We start from the raw sequence: 19788 nt of genomic DNA, 5'->3' as shown, positions 1-19788 counted from the left end.
GAAATCAAACCGCATATTCATTTGACTGTGGCCAGCCCATTGAACTCAAAACCAGTAAGCAAGTATTGATGTTCAGGAACATAAAGATAAGACATGAAGTTTTGTACAACAAACAGGTATCAGGGCTTCAAGTATAATACTAAAAACTTGTGAAGAGCATCATTGAAGACTGCTTGTCTTGGGAAAATTTTCTTATTTTTGAGTGACTAGCGCCAAAAAAACCTAGCAGCCTGAATGTTTGATCCATATCCACTTCTATTTCTTTGCTCCAATGTCTTCTATCTCATCAAAAAAATTGTACAAAATTCTCTTGTCAAAAAATAAACATTCAACACAGACATTTTGCTTATCAATTTGTCCTTGCTGGGTCATTAGTAGATGAGATGTTTTATTTTCCCCCATACCCATAGATTTGAAGGGTTTCATGTAAGTACATCCTCATCAGGTCCTATTTTTGGTTCTTCTGTCATTTCTTTCCATGGTGCAAGTCTCATGCCAGGTCTTTGCCATGTTGTGAAAATCATGATGTTGAATTTCACAAGGTCTGCCATATCCCAGCTAGATTTATCCTTCTTCTCAAGCTGGGCTCAATGACACAATACTTATCCAAGAGAGAATTTGCATCTTGCCTATAAATGTATATGCCTTTTGCCAATAATAAACTTCTCTGGAGAAGAACTGTGGGTTACATGGTGAATAACTGTTTTCCCTTTCACACACCAAAGTGCAGTCCAAGACTGATTGAAGTTAAGATCAGGAATATTGCCATCATGGCTATCAATTAAGAAGGCAAGTAGTCTAGTCTTACTCACTTCCTGGTCCTGACAAACATCTTGCTGGGTCTGCTAGATCTATACTGATGTTGTATCCTCAAAAAAAAGTAGGAAAGAGACATGTTAATATCTATTGTGAAACATATAGGGAGTTTAAAAGAGGACCACAGCTCACTGTACGTTTACAGACGTGAATTGGTCAATTTCTAAGCCAGATGTTTTTCAAAGGAATAGATTACCAATAAATAGCCTGTGTTACAAGACAACGGGGATTCTGTCAACATCATGTTGCAGAACTATTGGTATGCAACCAAGATAGTATGCACTTTTTGGAGCTATCCAAAGAATATCTTTCAAAGGAGGAGGTTATGGGTATAATTAATTAAGAGTAAGGGTATTATTATTGTATAACTGTTTTCCTGAGAATTTGTATGGTAGTTAAATAAACCAATGTGGACACTTTTTCAATCTTTTAGGTGGTCAAACAAGATGATGGTGGTAAAGAAGGTGTGGAACCTTCTGCAGTCTGGAGGACCCCCCCTATTCATACCTCTGGATCTTGGTAGGCCAACAGGACCCAGGAATGTACCTACTTATGCACCTGACCAAAAAGTTGTTTTTTCAGAGAAAAAAGGATATGTGGGTGAGAGAAGGGGGATTTTTGGCCAGTTCCTGGCTGGATGTATGTGACATGAATGGGGTTTTGACACCCTGGAAATTGTCCATGACATTGTTGTAATGATTGATTGTGTTCTTGACAGGATTGTAAGGCTTGCCAGTGGAAGCCCTCTGTGGTGGTGTTCAACGTTGGGACATTCGGCTGGCCAAATCACATGTGCAGTGTTGGGAGACACATTGCTGCTTGCATCAGGAATCACAACGAGAGGCATTTGCACATTGGAAATAGACCTAACAACATGACAATGGGTGTTAGGTCTGTTTCAGGTTGTTGTAAACACAAAACTTCAATTGATCTTGAACTGAACATTACTCTTCAAGATATTGGCCATTGGACCGTTCATTTTCTGGTCCCTCCTCAAACAACTTCTTCTTCAACTTCAGCACTGTGAAAAAGGTACACTGACTGTTGTGGTGATCAGTATATCTCATATAATCAAAAAAATTAAACATTATGTGCACAAGTTGTGTTGTAGTCAAAATCAAATTTAGTAGTGAAGTGAGTGGTCAGCAAGGGTCTCAAAGTTGCTTATAGATCATATTTTTAGTATCATTTCAATCATATATTGGTTACATCATTTGATAAGAACAATTATTAAAAGAGAAAAAGTCAAAAATAATAATAAAAAAATAAACACAGCCTCATTCTACTAGGCACTGGCAGGCCAGTGAGTCCATTCACCTCAAGTCAATTTTGAAACACCATCAGATTGACCTCCAATGCAGTTAGAGTGGGGGAAATGCATGGTTTGCATATACTGGATGATCCACATGGATCTAGTTCAGTAGTACAGCTGGTATAAAAATTGATCTTCCAAAATCCTCTGGTGGCTTCTTTTCAAGTGCTAAGTATGGTAGATTACATTTTGAAGTTTTCATATGCAGGGAATTTTATAATCATGTGGTATCCTTTCATGGTCTTCATCTAAAGGTTATGGACTCCTATTTCCAATTCAATCACAAGCTGTACAAAAATAACTCTCAATTAATAAATTGAGTCCAGAACTGTGACTTGTCAAGTTCAATCTGTGATTGTAGTAGAAATTTTCAGACCTATCAGCAACATAGGAATCAAGTTGAGCTCCCAAAGATGATCAAAGTCATGTTTATTCCTATTTTGTCTGCCTCTGAATCATATAATTGGTGCGTCAATAACAGTTGATTAGTGACCAGTCAAACACATTTTAGATGCTGGACACATTTTGTTAACCAAAGGCAAGGCTCTCTGATATACAACCATTGAAATTGATGTCCTTATTCTTTCAGAATGCAAGTTCATATAGCAATTGGTTGACAGACATCATGCTAAGCTCAAATATAATTATGCACATTCTAAAACACCAATAGATCACATATCAACTCATACTCATCAATTATTTGCCCCATTTATTTAAATCATCAAGACCTGAAGCAGCAAAAAAGTTTGAATACCGTAATGCTTGATTTTGATTTCAATTGAGCTCAAAAATTTAACTTTTAGGACAAAGTGGTATACCTCACATCATTATTACAGTAGGTCCAATAAAATCTTCCAAGAGTCCAAATCTATTGTTATTATCATTGAGGAATAAGGTTAAAACACCTCTCATGATCAAATAACTGTGAATCAAGTTCACATCCAATCCAACTGAAGCTTTGAAGAAAAAATTTCCAATCTGAGCATCTATAGGCATAAGATAATTCATCTATCTCTGCATCTGTTACTTCACAAATAGCTGAAAGTGAATTAATTGGTGAAATGAATTGTACCAATAACTAGTTAGCATCCTATATAATCCAAGATAGAATCATCAGGGTTTTGTTTAGGTAGAGTTTCAAGAAAAGAAACATACCAATTTTGTTAATTCAGAAGTCCAATAGTCAGGGAGTGTGTGTTTCAAGTCTGACCTAAGCTTATGTGCTTGGGTCTGTTGTTCCTAGCTCTTTGTGGTTTCTTTGCTAGGAATGCCTATGTGTATTCTATCCGTTCTACCAGTATGTAGGGAGCCTAAGGACCTAAATACAATGTTCAAATCATCAAGTCCCTGTACGTGGTGTGGGGGGGGGCTCAGAGGGGGGTATGGGGGTAGGGTATCCTATGGTTACCCTACCATAATACCCCCTACAAGGTGAGAATGGCTAGAAAGAGATAGGGGTTTCTTGACCCCTGCCACTCACAAGGTGGGAGAGCTGTGAGCCCCAAGAAACCCCATTACTCGACGCCCGTGGGTGGTCTGCCTCTCATTGTGCCCCTTCCCGTGTGTGTAACAGTGGCATTCAAGGCCGTTTTGCGCGTGAAACTCTAAGTCTGTATTTCAGGTTGCTCGCCAATCCTAATTCTGCTTTTGGAAACCTGGCTGCCAATCCCTCCTCTGTTCTTCCAACACTCTAACCGTCTCTCTCATTTCTTTTGGATCAAATTTCCTCAGGTACATACAGCTGGTAAGCGTCTGCCCTGCATCTACCCGCTCTCTTTATTTCTTCTCTTGTTTCTCCGAGGTTCCATCTTAGAGGCTCTCCGCCCATCCTGAACGAGTGTCCGTAGAGCATCTGTTTTTTCTTGCTTTGATGTTGGTTCCATAGTACTCTGAGCTTCCCTATGACTTTGGTTTTCTTTAGCTTGTGTCTGGCACCCTGCCTTATGACTTGAAAGATTTCCTCGGAGTCCTTTCTTGGGCGGAATAGGTAGAGCCTCTAGAGCGCTGCTATTGGGTCAAGATTCAAGTTTTGTCGCTGTAGGTGGTGGTATTGGATTTCCCCTGGAGCGGCGGTTTTGGCGTCCGATAAAGCAATCTTTGCGTATGTGCCGTTTTTCGCCCACGTTATGTCCTGCCATTTGGGCATCGACTTCTCCCCTCTGTCGGTTACAAGTTCTCCTAACCTGGCTGTGCCCCAGAAGGCTGTCAGGGTGATTGCCAGTAGGGCCAAGTCCTCCTCTCTCACCATTGACAGGCTCTCCATCAACACGGCCAGGTCGGCTACCAGGACTGGTGGTCTTGCAATATTACGTTTGTGTAAGAGTGCTTCTATTTTTGTTGCTGCTCTTAGTAGCGTATTTACCGTGTTGTCAATTTGTGATGGATAGGTCTCTCCGTGGAACATGTGCCATGCTTTGAGCCCGGCGATGTACACCTTCAGTGTTGACAACTTGACTGATTTGTCTTGCGTTATGTTCGGGACCGTTTTCTTCGACACCCATGCTACGAAATTGCTAACTAGCTTCCCTGAGATCAGCAGTAGGTCTTTGTCTTTGATACCCTTGACTTTGGCAAATCTAAATCGTTTTACTATGGCTGAGTTGTAGTGTCTCAGCGTGCCATCTGCCCACGCTCCACTCAGGAATTGGCGTTGGACCTTGTTGGATCCTTAGGAATTGATCCCTTGGGCGTTCTTTCTGAACCTCCCAAACGGTTTGAGCTTGGCCCTCTCCATCTTTGTTTGTGTGGCGGCTTCTAGGATCAGTTTGTGTGATTATACCTGTCCGGCGGGGTGATGTGCAGTCGTTCTCTTTACTCTTCCGCCTCTCTGGAGTCACGCGAGTAAGTTGATCCCCTCGGCCTTCCTTCCTACGTGTCAGGGAGGGTCAGGGGTTGCGGTTCATCTCCGGCTCTTGGAGATTTCTCGCGTTTTGGCTAGTGGTCATCAGCGGCGGTTCTCTCATGAACCTCTCTCTGGGTCAAACTCTCTCTCTCAGGGCACAGTGTGTGTATCACAATTTTCAACTCAACGCTGATCTCTTCATGGCTCAAGTAAACATGTTTCCCTTTCTATTTGTGACTGTTACACAGCATACCTGCTGGAGCAGAGGTTGGAGGTCTTCCGGTACCTCCACCATCACCTCTTCCCACCAGTTCATCTGCGTGGGGATGAATCCTCAAGATATTTGGTCTGCTTCATTCTCCTTTCACTGGACTCTAACTTCCTTCAGGTTGCAGTTAAATGTGGTGAGTAGCCTCTGGATTCTATTCCATTCTTAGTTAACTCCTTTATCCTTTGACTTCCTGTTTCTGATGCAGTTCTCAGTGGTTGTGTTGTCAGTGTAGAACTTGAACACCTTTCCTTCTACCGGATATACGCGGTCAGGACGAGGAGGCCCAGGCGGATTGCTACGGTCTCCGCCCACGCTGTCGTGCGTCTCCCTGAGAATAAGCCAATTGTTTGCCAGTTGTCTGATAGCCTGAACATTGCCCAATTTGTTTTTACTAGGACGCCTATTCCTGCGGATGAGGCCGCGTTGCCCACCCAGTTCACCTTGATTGGTTCTTGGTCTTGGATCAATGACCTTGAGTCAAACTCCCTTAGGCATATTTGCCATTCCGTTAGGTTCTCCACCACATCTTCCGGTGCTCGTCTCAGAGCGTTAGTGTTCTTCCAAGAGTGTAGCCATCGGTAGATGGAGTTCAGGTAGGGGGCCATGTGTGGCACAATATTAACGGTATGTACCAGCCTTCCTACAAAACTGTTGATGTGGGAGTAGGACCACACCAAGCCTGGTTGCAGGATTTTGTCGATTTGGTCCCGTCTTTCTTGTAGCTTTTTGTCCGGGAGCCTCACCGTGTGGTCGAAACCATTCCAAACAAACCCCAGATACCTCTGTTTTGCTCCAAATTCCCGGTTTTTCTTTGGGTTTGTTCTTACTCCTAGTTTGTCACTAAGGTCTGTGATGTCTTTCAAGGACATCTTCTCTCCGGCTCTTTTGAGGATTAGGTTGTTGTCCACCCACCAACAAATCTTTGCAAAGCCCAAGGTTTTCTGGACAATTAACTTCCATATGTTGTAGTATTTGAAGCTCAACAAGAGCTTTACAACACCTAAGAAGGGATAATCTACTACGTGTAATATAGTAGAAGTTGCCTAAAGACTGCCTTCTTCAAAGAAATCAGCACAAGGGCACTTGCTGACCACTTTGTGATAACAGAGAAAAAGATAAAGGCACCAGAGAAATAAAGCAATACTGTTGTGTAATATTATTCCCAGTTTTTAAGCGCAAAAAGTCCACACACTATGTTATTACTAGCAATACTGTTGTTAAGTATTATTCCCAATTTGACTTATAGTCTTTAACACACGTGAATAAATTCCTCCTTGCTTTGAAGGGGCGGATTTAAGTGATCTTAGTACAAATATAGTAAATAAATGATGATTTATAACACTACAACAAAGGTATAAGATGCAGAAAGGGGAACAACAATCCCAAAATCATCAAAGAGTATTTATATCCACATGTAACAACCTCTACAACAGTCAACAGCCTCAAAAACCAGTCAAATCCGCCTAGAGAACCCTAAAAACCATGTAATGATGCAATGTAATGATCTTGTTACTAATGTAAGATGTATCCTTGTAAACTAGCTGCAAACCAATTTTTGAGATTACAAATTTTTTCAGAAGTGGTCCAATTTTGGTCTACTATAGTGCATCTTGTAGCCCTTGTGATACTGATCATTTATGACACCCATATGACCTATTTCTGATGAGTGATGAGTAAGATATTGAGTTGTGAAGTTAAGGTTTTTGGTGTTACATGTTGACTTGTGACTGTAAATTTGAGATTCACACTAATTTCTTACTTGCCTTATAACTTGTTACATACACCTCCGTTACTAATGATTTAATGTTTGTACATTATGTAATCCACTCTTTTGCGTTGAATGAGCTATCTACCAACTTAATCTGACAACATTTGACATATGTAATTAGCTGAAAACCTTCATTTTCCACAAAATTCACCCATTTTCTTCACTTTTCACAGCTACTACTCTCTTTTTCTTGCTCATGTAATATGACATCATCTTCTATAACCTTAAAAATCCCGGAAAATCCTCTTGGCAACCTTAATTTCCACTACTACCACCATTACATATGTAAACTACACGCATAACCCTTGTTTACCAACTTCGAAAAAGCACATTTCTGCTAATAACTTCTGTTTTCCCTTATCAACCTTGAAGATTCAAATTGTTACTGTATAATAAAATGTTGTTCTTTCATATTCTAACCTTATAAAACCCATAACTTAATTATAAATAACCTAAAAACCATTGTCCAACTTTTACACCTATATTTTCGAATTTTTCTTATCTTTTCTTTTTCTGTCTTTTTGTAATAACTTTGTAAGTAAACTATGTTGATCTTAAGAATAATTTTGACATGAGATGACATAATATTGAGCTAATAAGTATACATAAGCCTCTAAGAGCTTTAATTGATCTGAAAACCTGAATTTTGAATTTCCTGCTACACTGAAGTTTTCTAATAACTTGGTAAAGTAAAGATGATTAATTTTCTTGCTTGTTATCATAAATAGACCACCACACTGATTCATCAATGACCGAGGAAGAGTATCAAAAGGGCTTCACAGCAATGGATGCCAAAGAGCGACAACATTGGATAGACGACATCAGAAACGGGAAGTTTAAGATCCTCAAATTTACTTGTACTGAAGCTTGTGGTGGTGGTGGTGAGACTTCTACTGAAGCTTCTGGTGGTGGTGGTGAGACTTCTACCGAAGCAGGTGGTGGTAATGGTGGTGGTGAGACTTCCATTTAAGCAAACCGCGCTGGGATGAAGGTTAGTCATCTCTCAAAATCAGCTACTTATAAGATCAAATTGGCTGACTAGTCAGTCTTGCACTCAGTTTCATAGGGGAATACTCGGTGTCATAAGGAGAGTAGGGATTTTATTTATATCCTTCAATGTGTATCTCTCTCTTATTTTGGGCAAACTTTTGTATTCCATGACAAAACCGTGACAAAACCAAACTTCAATTGAATGATCGGAAGCGTGTTGTGTTTATCAAGTGACAAGAGCTAGCGTTGAGCAACTCGTCTGATTTTTAATTTTCCTTTCTTGGCTTGTTTTGTGATGTTTTCTCACATCAATGCGCAATTCAGTTTTTTGGTTATTGGTGTGATTCAGTTTTTGTTCATGTTTCATTCCACATGCCACGGAGTTCATTTTAGTTATTTTCCCATTCAAAAACAGTATTGATCTAAATACATACATATGACAGCAATAGAAATAGCCTACGACAAGTACAAATCAGAAACAACATCAATCAAGACAATGCAATACAAGTCATTGATTGACTTGACTTCATCTTTGAGACTTTGAAATGGCTTATATGAAGATGAGATAATACAATCAGTACAGGTCATTTTGCAAACTCATGTTGTTATAAATAATGAAACGTTGAAATTGAATTGGCCAATTGTTTCTACCTGACTCTCAAATCTCAAGAGTCAAGACTAGATGTTCAAATTTTGCTGGCTTTGAAGGGTGTCAATCGATGATTGACAGGTCACTTGCACCAATTTGAGGACAATGGATACCTTCCAATGATTTCTCTTGACTCGAGAACACAACTGACCTTTGAGAAACTCATCAATCATGATAGGGTGATGGTGGAGTAGCAGTACACGTTGTTCTTTTGCTTGCAACTTTGTATTCGCTTGTGTTCAATCGTGCTGTATACACTTTTCATGGTGACAAACCAATGAAAGAATTGAAGGTTGGTAGAAGTGTCACAGAGTGAGTGTTTCAGTTGGAAGGAGTCCAGTCTGGTAAGAGTGACGGTCAGTATAATGGGGCATGCAGACCGATCTGATGTTGGATTTTGTTTTTGACAGACCGGTCTGGTGTTGAGGAGTGTTGGTGATGTCGGTCTGAGCTGCTAAAGACCTGTCTGGTTGTGATAAGTGCAGTGAGACGGGTCTGAACTACTACAGACCAGTCTGGTGATGACGAGGCGGAGTGAGACCGGTCTGTGAGTGTACAGACCGGTCTGTGATGAGAACTCAGAGAGGGAAGTGGTGGTGAGACCGGTCTGCGAGTCGACAGACTGGTCTGTGGTGAGGACTCTGAGAGGGAAGTCGTGGTGAGACCGGTCTGGTTGGCCTATCGCTGCCTTGTGCGGATTTTTAGGGGAGGCAGACGTGTCTGAGATTAACTTGATGCAGTGTAAAAGACCGATTCCAGACGTCTGGGCGTTCTGTCTACTAATTTTCGGTACGGTGCCATATGATTCTTTACAGACTGCACGGTATTTTGTTGTGACATCTGTAGGGCACAGGTGACTTCTTGCCTGTCCTGGAAACTTCTCTCAAGATCTTGGATCTAATGGAGAAAAAAAATCACAGGATGAACATGTGTATATATACATTGACAATCAAGGAGTGGATAGACATACTTGTTGCTCGACTGAGGTAGGTTTTATGTTTGGAAATCCGTTTTCACTAAGGTACTTGGAAACGTCCTCGGCGATCTTTGCCTTCTTAATTGTTCCGCCTTTGCCTCTCCACCAGTCAAGACAAAAACTGTCACCATCCGGAGTCGTGAGCCATTCAACTAGGATCCACAACGCAGTCTTGCCATCCTTATTGAGGTCTGTGCGCCACTGGGTTTGAGGACGGGCAGGGGAAGATGGCTGGTTGGTCTTGGGCTTGGGCTTGGAGTCATGTTTTTTTTGTTTTTTTTTCTTGGGATTTTGATTGGATTGAGTTTCTTGTGTAAGTTGCGTTTCTTGAGGTGCTTGAAAAGATAAAGTCTGAATCAATGGTTGGTAGGATGTGGGAGTCATTGTTCCCCAAGTATGCGGGTTAGGGATTGCTGAGATGTGAGGCTGGAGAACTGGCGAGATGTGTGAGTTGATAGTTGGTGAGACAAATGTGTAATGATACTGAGGAATTGGTTGATTGTCCCGCAATTGACGAGTTGGATGGAGTGCGAGAAAGGTGGGAATATGAAGGGGGTATATCCACCGGTATATCTGCCATTTAAATTGAGTGATGTCAGGTGGAGAAGGCCTGCCTGTGTGCAGTTGATACATACATCCCGGTGGGGTAAAGTTTTCAAATTCAAATTTGGGTTGATAATCTCCAAATTTGAATTTGGGGTGTCCCAGAAGTTTCTGGATGTCACTTCTTGACACTTCTGAGGCACGTTTCTGGAGTTTTGAATACCCCTATTGTTTGGTGGTGATGAATACAATGGTGTGGTGTTGATTGAGTCAATGCCAAGTGACGGGAGATATGAGAAGGATCTGTCGTTCATGGAGGGCACAGACTCTTCTGGGTCCCAGAAGATTCCAGATGCCCAGAAACACTTTGGAGGTGTCCCAGAAGTTTCTGGATGTCACTTCTTGACACTTCTGGGACACGTTTCTGGAGTTTTGAGTACCCCTATTGCAAAAGTCTTGTTTTGACTGTACGTCAAAATCATATGTTTCTGACGCGCAGCAAATCTGGTCACCGTAAGCCTTGTTAGCCCCAGCTTTCAGCCCCAAAGGCTTTTTCCATTTATCTCATGAGGCGCTGGATTTTTTGAAAAAATGAGAGTCGGAGGATGTAGAGGGAACAAGTGCGCATGTTCATCGTTTTGCGACTTGAGAGAAAGATAAGTACAAAAAAACACCTTCACATTTAGGGGATACAAAGTCAAAACTGGGAGTTTTTCCCAGTTTCCAAGTTTCCCAAATACCGCCAAAAACGCAAACTGGGAAGCTGGGAGAGGGTTAGGGTTAGGGGTTAGGGTTAGGGTTAGCCAAAAAACAAAAACTGGGAAACTGGGAAAAAAATACCAGTTGTAACTTTGTATCCCCTACACCACCGGATGGTTCTGTGTCAGAAAATGGTCCCCCCGGGGCTCAGAATGGTCGGGTCAGTAGCTGGCCTATGGACTGACCCATACACAGCCCATAAGAGTCTGAGAATGGTCAGGTCTGTAGATGGCCCATGGCCCGATTTACATATGGGCGGCGAGTGGCCAGTAGGCAGTCTCCAAGGAGGCCACACTTTTAAACCCGACTGCCGATCCTTGGGCGGTCTACAGCCGCCGGCAGACCATTTGAGTGTACCACAAGTTCCAATGAAGACTTCACACAGTCTTGCTTCACGAAGACAACCCCACCATGTCAAACTCAACACCTCAAATGATAGCACCACCCCGCAACTCACGTAAGTCATCCTCTTTCTTATCCTGACATACCCAGCCTGAACCAGATGTTTTACAGACGTCATGTTATTTCCTAATCACCGCGGCGGCCCTCCAAGGTATCAATGCTCAGTATGTCAGACACGCTCAATGAAGAACTACGAGGGACATATCAACTCGCCTGCCCATATGTTAGCCGTCATTGATTTTATGGAACAAGAGGAAGCCGATGAACGTGTTCAAACAGCCACAAACCTTTCAGCAAACCGAGATCAAACTCCCTCTATGGAGGAAGTCCAAGGCGAGACCTACGATGGTCACTTCTCCTCCCCTCCAATGCAACCTCTGTCACCACTTACACTACTTAGGAACCTGGAAGATGACCCTTTACACTTGCTGCAGTCCCTCTCAGATGATTCAGAAGACTCAATGACCTTCGATACACTGCGTCAGGCATTGGACGAAGTTGAAAACATCCAAGAAACGGAAGAAGGAGATGACGACAAAGAGATTCAGCAAGCTTTGGAAGAAGAGTTGAGGAGTGGAAAAATTCAAGATGCTATTGATTGGTTCCCGTTTAAAAAATTGGAGGTGAGGTTGTAAATTAACCTCACTATCTATCTCCATATGCCTGCTGATGTCCCATTTTGTTTGTTCTCAGCATGTTCTGGCGTTACTCCTGATGGGTTCGGCACGGAGTATCCTTTCACGCGATCAATACCTGCGGTGTCGATTGGTTTTCCGTCTTTGTAAGGTGACACTGCCTGACTGGGGTGTTTTACTAGCTTTAAGCGCTCGCATGAAAGAAAGAGTGGGTATAAAACTTTCTGAACGTATGAGCCCAGAGGGAAAGCCTTTGTTCGGTCAGAAAGTAGAGACAATAATTAGAAACGTGTGTGCACCTTCCATGGTGTTCGTGGTGAATCGTTTGTGGTTGACACTGGAATGTATATAGGAATTGGGCAATCCATTGATTAGTCCTCATATAGTGTTTGTTCCCAAGGTACCCGCCACAAATACCCCGATAAACAGATTTTCCCAGTGTCAGAAATGGCGAGAAGAATACCCCCGTGACCTCCGCGTCCAGATGATTGCAATAAACAACCGGCACTTTTATATCTATGAGCCACTTCAGCTTCACTCTAAGCAATTAGTCATACCTATGTTTTTCTACCAAAAAGATGGTACACTCCTGGCAAAATGCATGGCCGCAACTGTGGAACCGGATCCAGAAGACATAGCATATCTCAAAGTCACGGTTTCAAATGACCCGCCCTTTCACTCGCCTGATCTGTTCACAATCAAATGCGATAATTTTTGGAAAACGTTTGACGAGGTCGAATTATACCCCGGTTACTTACTTAAGACGGATTGTAGAGATCAATTGTATTGTAAGACATCTGAGAAATGTCATGATTTGCGCATCATTTCTTCGCTGATGTCTGATCTCCAACGTATTTAGATCGTAATGCAATGGGGTTGAGGGCTCATCCCATTGAAAATGTTTGGAGAAAAAAATTGCAAGGCAAAGTCATTCAACATGTCCCAATCACTTTGTACTCTGATGACACGTCCGTAAACGTGTCAAAAAAATGGAATAAGCACATGAGTTTATACTTTACCTTGTTGGGTTTAGCTCCAGAGTATACCAACCAAGAATTCAACATACACTTCTTGGCGACTTCAAATTGCGCCTCAGCTCTTGACTTGCTAGACCAAGTCGTTGACGAAGTAAAGTAAGTGTTTACTTTACTTTTGAGGCTGTATATGCCTAACACCTTGTTGATGAATATCCTCCAGTGATCTCGCAGTCAATGGTATGGTCGCCTATGACCACACCCTTGGTGAAGAAGTCTTTGCAATGGTGGTTGTCCTCTGCCACCTTGGGGACCCCTCCATGCATGCCGAAATATCCAACACTTTGAACCCTGCCAACACCCTCACCCCTTGCCGTATGTGTGATCTACAAGTTAAAAAATTGGCGGAAAAAAAGACTCATCAGTATTTGTGAGATTTCATTGGATTGGATGAAAACCACCGCCCAGTATGAGTTTTCATTCCTACTGATGATGTGCCATATTTAACCCCAAAAACCCCCCAAACAGATCCAAAAACCCATTCGCCGGTGGAGTGACACCAAATGGATAACACATGACATCTGGAGTTTGGCTCAACAACAACACACCAAAACTCAGGTGGATAACAAGATACGAGATTGTGGTGTGAAAGACATGGTCAATGAATACTTCATAAAGAAGGTCCAAAGTGCACATGACACTCTTCCCCAAGCAGAGGTAGAAAGTCTATGTGAGCAAATAAATGTTGATGTTGGCGAAAGGATCTTCAACCCAATGCTGAGGCTTAAAGGTGAGAGGTGTTTTACGCCTAGTGTGGCTACTTCTTTGACCTAACCTACTCATTTCCTGACGTGGTAGGATTTGATGGCCATACTGATACTCCGGTCGAGACTCTGCATGTGGTACTTCTGGGGATAACTAAGAACCTGTTTCGAGATCTCATCAATGGGCTTCCCTCGACAAAATTTGGTTCCCCGTGCTACAATGACATATCGGCGAGGTGGCGCTCTTTCAATACTAAGGGTTTGAACATTCCACCAATTATACCAAATACACTGATACAATTCTATCAAAGTCTGGTTGGTAAGGAGTTTCCGACGGTCTTGCAGACCGTGCCTTTTGTATTATTTGATCATATCCCGCCGGAGAAGAGACACGTCTGGACATCGCTCTGCTTGCTAGCCTCGTATGTATTTCAAACGGATATACCCAACATGGATGAATATCTCAAGGAGTTGGATATTATAATCGAGTCCTTTCTGCACCTGCTGATCTCCGTATCAGCACAGTGGGTTAACAAACCCAAGTTTCACATGCTTGTTCACTTGCAACAGTCAATCCGGAGATTTGGACCAGCTTGTCTGTTTGCAACTGAAGAGTTCGAATCCTTCAATGGAGTACTCCGCCAGGCATCAGTCCACTTGAATAGCTTAAGCCCCGGTCGAGATATTGCAAACAACTTCGCAACCAGTGGAATGATGTGTATGTTCATATGTGGATCATCTTTTTTCAACGGCGAGCTGCACTGTCGCGTCCGGCCTGGACCCATGCTGCGGTCACTTTTCGAAATGGTTCCCGACTTGTTTCCTGCAATGTGCCATGAGAAGAACAAAGGGAGGGCCTCTTGCTTCATAATGGGACGTGAGTCCACATCATTCCTATGTCTCTCACTGAACTTAATCAATGTTTCAATTAAACATTGTTTCTTTGTCTTTGAAAGAAAAATGCAAAACCCCAAATCCCCTTCCAGCGGGTTTACCTGATCTCAACCCCGGGAAAACATTAGAATGCTATGCTAATGTGAGGTTGGAAAATGGGCAAAAGCTAGAGGCAAAAGACTTTGTCCATGTGAGATATCCAAAGGTTTCATATGCTTTTGTATTTCAACATTGATATGTTGCCTGACTTTGGGTAGCTCAAAGCGAGTGGAATGATAGCGCAAGTACAATCCATTTGGAAGGCCGAAAACAATGCACCTGGGAAGTCGGTATTGCTGCTCAAGAAGTGCCTTCCGGGCCAAATGATTGTCTTTTATGCAATGAGAGAGATACTGGTATCGGGTGATGTGGTTTTTCTAAGTGTGAAGGTCAGTAAGCTTCTCCTGCAACTCCTTGACTGACCCTCACCTGACCTACTTTGATATCCAAACAGGATGTGGACCAAATCTTGAATGTTCAACACAACTGCCACGAAGGCCACTGTCGGGCGACTCAGATGCACATCCAAAGATTGGAAAGGAAAGAAGCTGTTGAAATGTGCAATCGACTTAAGTAAATACATTACACTGACAAATGACTAGAAGACACGAAAGGAGAAGGAGAATTAATTAAGATAAACCGATGATGAAATAATTACAAAATACTTGCCCCAATTAGTTTGGTAGATCGAATTGGTACTTATACTTGTCCAGTGTGAATTCAAGCGTACTTCTCTTTCCTCATCTTTGGAAAGAGAAGTACGTAAATTTCTATTTTTCTTTCTTTCTGATTATTATTCAAATTAATGTTGTTGTTTTTGATTGTGGTTATGTTTGGATTATGTCTTCAACTGTTATAGACATCCATCTCTTATAGTCCCAAAAGATCAGTTATCAAAACAGAGATAACTTATACTAATCATCTGTACCACTTATAGGTACTCATCTTATAATTCCTTATTAGTAATATTTATTCTTTTCTAACTATTTCTATTGGTTACTTTAGGTCAGAATCATCTTGTTAGTTTTGGTGTTAGGCAGAGGTTCTCATTGTGCTATTGTGCACACTCTTAGGTGAATAAAATCATTATCTTTGGAAAGAGAAACATCCATCTCTTATAGTCCCAAAAGATCAGTTATCGAAACAGAGATAACTTATACTAATCATCTGTACCACTTATAGGTCAGAATCATCTTGTTAGTTTTGGTGTTAGGCAGAGGTTCTCATCGTGCTATTGTGCACACTCTTAGGTCAGAATCATCTTGTTAGTTTTGGTGTTAGGCAGAGGTTCTCATCGTGCTATTGTGCACACTCTTAGGTCAGAACCATCCTACACGAAACACGAAAAGACTTGATTCCAAGCCAACTCAAAATTTCTCAGAAGCTCTGCAAAAGCTTTATTGTATGACTCATACAATAACCAATTCTTACGTGCTCAACTCAGCCTCGCACTATAGTGGGGCTACCCATCGAAAGTTATCGCAATATGTTTATCCTAGGGTGACACCCGATGAGTGGAATCAGGCTATCAGTAAAGGTATCAAGAAATGGGTAGAAGAACCCTTCCGTCCGGCAATTACGAAGCAAACTGCTAATAAGGGGCCTAAAAACAAGGGGAAGCAAGTTGCATCCACCTCAACGACAACTTTCTTTTGACAGTGGTCATACATATATGCTGCAAAAGTTGAAATGTTCAATTTCAACTCATTTTTCTTCTGTGTATGCCTGCTTGCACCAATTCGCGCTGTTTGTGAGCTTAGTATAGAACCACCTATTTGGTGGTTCTATACAAACCAGTTAAATGTTTCAGTCATAGAAAATCACAGAAGGAATTTCATTCACACAATTTCTATAAAATACAATATCTTATTCTTTTCGAGACATCTGCTTTGAGTATCAATAACAAAAGGAAATAGTATCAAAATGAAATAGTATCACAAATAGTGTTGGGGTCCAACACTATTAATATAATATGAGTGATAAGTTTGAGTCATCATCTGCTTGTAGTTCCAACGTGTATATTGTGATATCTTTAGAGTGAGAAATTGGAGGCATCTTCAGGCAGTAAGAAATAAAAACCAAAAAAAAAACGTATATAATTAATATAATATGAGTGATAAGTTTGAGTCATCATCTGCTTGTAGTTCCAACGTGTATATTGCAATATCTTTAGAGTGAAAAATTGGAGTCATCTTCAGGCAGTAAGAAATAAAAACCCAAAAAAACGTATATAATATTTTTATCTTTTCGAGACTTCTTATTGGAGCCTAAATAATAAATGGAAACACTATCACGCCACTTGTTGGGTTCCAAGCAAATATAATATGTTGAGTATTTGTTTCACTCACGTTCAAATATTACGTGAGTCAGGTTAATATTTGAACGAAGGCGGCACAGTCTGCGCGCGTTGTCCACCTAAGCACACAGAGACAGAGGGTGAGGGGTGACATAAGTAAGACATTTAAATGAGCGATATGAGAAGTTAATTGGAGCCTCACGTCAACGTTTAATATCTTGTTTGGCAAGGGTTTTCCTTAAGTGACTGCCGTCCCACGCATGTGGACCACTTTTGTCCACAGTCGGAGTTCCCTCTGAGGTTAAGGTCACAGGGGTCAACTCACCAGCTGCCTCGATGGCCTCCCATAAGGCAACTTCCTTGGCAGACATAGGGTTTGAAACGATAGGAGTCGGAGCATCGTGTTCTGATTCTAAAGGAACAGGCCAATCAGAATGGGCTTCTGGAGAGCTAACATCACTACTTACCTTTGGTCAAGTCAACAACCACTGGGTTGACTTGGGCTGATTCTTGTGTGGTGTAGTATGATGACTCTTCATTACCATTTGAACCATCTTGGGAGAGGATGGGAGTGATGGTTGAGGTGACCTGGCTGGCCGTGGACGCTGTTCACAAAGGTGTCAAAAGCCTTAAGACTATGGAGGTCATCTTTTGAGATAAGGACTTACCAGCTTGCTCCAGTGACTCCAGAAGTTCGATATCTTCGGAAGACAAGTCCATGGGGGCTTCAATTGCTGTGCAAACGTATTCACAGTCAGTCTTCAAGGGATCTCTTCCCTTGCTGATGTGAAGTTGGCTTACCTTGTTCAGCTTCCAGAGCTGCAAGGTCGGCTAGTGACATGCGCAACTTGCCCTTGGAGTAGGACTTCCCATTGATCGAACGGCGCCAATCTTGAAACGGGGGCGGGCAAGGGAACGGATTGGTGCTGATACATGGGCGTCTGTGGCCAAACTCGCCACAGTCAAAGCACTCATCCATTCTGGCACGGATGCATGGGTGGGATCGGTGGTTGATGTCCCATCTCAATATTTCTGATTTCGATCGGCCGTCTAGGGAGTTAAAATATGCAAGTTCTTGGGGTGTGGGGTTCTCCCACCATCTGGGACAAAGAATCATGATGAGAGGAACTGGAAAGTCAACCAGAAGAAATAAAAAATTTGATGGAGATGTGGAAGAAGGAAACACAGAAGGCTACCTACTTAAATAGTCAGCTGAGCCAAGCTTGAGGCGCTCTCCACTTAGTCACCTGTGGAACTCTGGCCTTTTGCCGAGATCGCAAGCTTCATGGCCGTGTTTGTTTGATGATATGATATATCATATATCATAAGATCGGCCTCTTCTTTTGAGGCCGAATGTTGTGACTCTGCATCAATCTGGGTCAACAATCCCCATGGATATCTGTTAACTGGCTGGGAATCTAGCCACATTGCGATAACGAGTATTGACAAACTCGTTGATTATGTCGAGTACGACGCGTCATACTCGAGTGTTGACACGTATATCGGAAGGTTTGTTTGCATACACACAAAGGAAGCACTCTCTTGAGTGCCACCACACGGAGGCTGGTTCGCTCAATAACGAGTATCAATTTCAATAGGTGAATGGGTGAAGTGGACAAATTGATCATCTCTTTTGATATGATCGAAGATCATGGATTTGTGATCAACCATATATTGTGTTGACTATATTACACGGTTAACTCAAAGCTTGATCAAATTAAACCCAAACCAAAAACACGACATCCATTAGAACGTGAATGGGTAGGGTAAACAATCACGTAAGGTGCCATTGGCCACCTCAACCAAGTGCATGATGATGTCAAGTGTTGTGGTTGGAACGCGCTTCGCGCGGCACATCATTTCAGTACAGTGAAGGAGTAAGAGAAAGAGATAAGACAATGTATCTCCCTTTCATTCCCGCTCTCCAAAGACTTGTCAAAAGAGAACGTTGGAAATCAAGTCATCTGCAATAGTTATTACACAAAGGTAAATAAGTACAACTGATGGACGCAAAACGTCAAAAGATAAACATTGCCTGGTTCTTCCAGTAACCAAATGCAGAGAGAAACAAAGGGAAAGAACAACATCGATAGAAAGTGATAGTAGAGATGTGTAACAGACGGAAGCATGAATAGAAATGGATGGTTAGGATGTAACCAAATGAAAGTCATCAAGCCCTTTTTTCTCAGCTAAGCGGACCAACTTTTTGCGCGCTTCTTCAGGATAGCCTGTAAGAAGTTGGCTCCGCACTTTGACCCAATCGTCTTCACTCAAGTCCCCGCGCATGTCATTCACCTCCATGATCCTTTCGACCAATCGTCTGTTGATCTGGCACACACAACCAAAATGTGTGATAGACCCTCTTGAGGGTATGACTTGCGCCAATTTGTCGTTGTAGGTTTTCAAACCCAAGGAGTGGTGTTGGATTTGAGATGACCAAAGCATTTCAACTACGCCATCACAAGCATCATAGTCCACCGAGATATTATAGTCGTCCAAAATGAAACTGGCACCCACAGTGTCACCTTGAAAGACATTGTTTTCAAGTGAGTAGAGTTCACCAGTCTTGCGATTGATTCTGGTGAAGAAACCAAACGCATACTTGCTTTCATCTAAGTCGGTATGTTTGGCATTCACAAATTCATCGAATGTTACCGCTATGTTGGAGGCAAACACTTGCGCATTGGGAGATACGTAAAAAGATTCACCAGCCCAAGAGGGGACCCCGACTCATGACGCTAGTTCAGTGTTTGAATTGAAAGCGTAGGAAGATGAAGCAGCAAATCTTTCGGTGTAAAAGTTTTCGATAGCTGGCAAGTTGCCTTGGCGTTCAAGGTCCTCTTGCATTCGCCATAACT

At 42.1% G+C, this 19788-nt stretch overlaps 3 protein-coding genes across 3 annotated transcripts; 2 read left to right on the top strand and 1 right to left on the bottom strand.

The window, feature by feature from the left end:
- Nucleotides 1–11138: 11138 nt before the first annotated feature.
- MELLADRAFT_84572 (uncharacterized protein) lies at nucleotides 11139–12043 on the top strand (the record flags this gene model as incomplete). Its single annotated transcript, XM_007408254.1, has 3 exons — nucleotides 11139–11383; nucleotides 11429–11959; nucleotides 12022–12043. 3 exons carry the CDS (start codon nucleotides 11139–11141, stop codon nucleotides 12041–12043), a joined length of 798 nt encoding a protein of 265 aa, XP_007408316.1.
- Nucleotides 12044–14620: 2577 nt separating this feature from the next.
- Nucleotides 14621–16290, top strand: MELLADRAFT_104770 (uncharacterized protein; the record flags this gene model as incomplete). The annotated part of the gene is made up of 3 exons (XM_007408255.1): nucleotides 14621–14785; nucleotides 14853–15027; nucleotides 16079–16290. 3 exons carry the CDS (start codon nucleotides 14621–14623, stop codon nucleotides 16288–16290), a joined length of 552 nt encoding a protein of 183 aa, XP_007408317.1.
- Nucleotides 16291–17133: 843 nt separating this feature from the next.
- On the bottom strand, nucleotides 17134–18047 carry MELLADRAFT_61667 (uncharacterized protein; the record flags this gene model as incomplete). The annotated part of the gene is made up of 4 exons (XM_007407939.1): nucleotides 17134–17342; nucleotides 17398–17535; nucleotides 17599–17664; nucleotides 17732–18047. The coding sequence occupies 4 exons, from the start codon at nucleotides 18045–18047 to the stop codon at nucleotides 17134–17136; spliced, it is 729 nt and encodes a 242-aa protein (XP_007408001.1).
- Nucleotides 18048–19788: the final 1741 nt, after the last annotated feature.

Source organism: Melampsora larici-populina (genome assembly GCF_000204055.1).
Source record: "Melampsora larici-populina 98AG31 unplaced genomic scaffold MELLAscaffold_11, whole genome shotgun sequence".
Lineage (NCBI taxonomy): Eukaryota > Fungi > Basidiomycota > Pucciniomycetes > Pucciniales > Melampsoraceae > Melampsora > Melampsora laricis-populina.
This window is presented reverse-complemented; position numbering and strand designations above follow the sequence as displayed.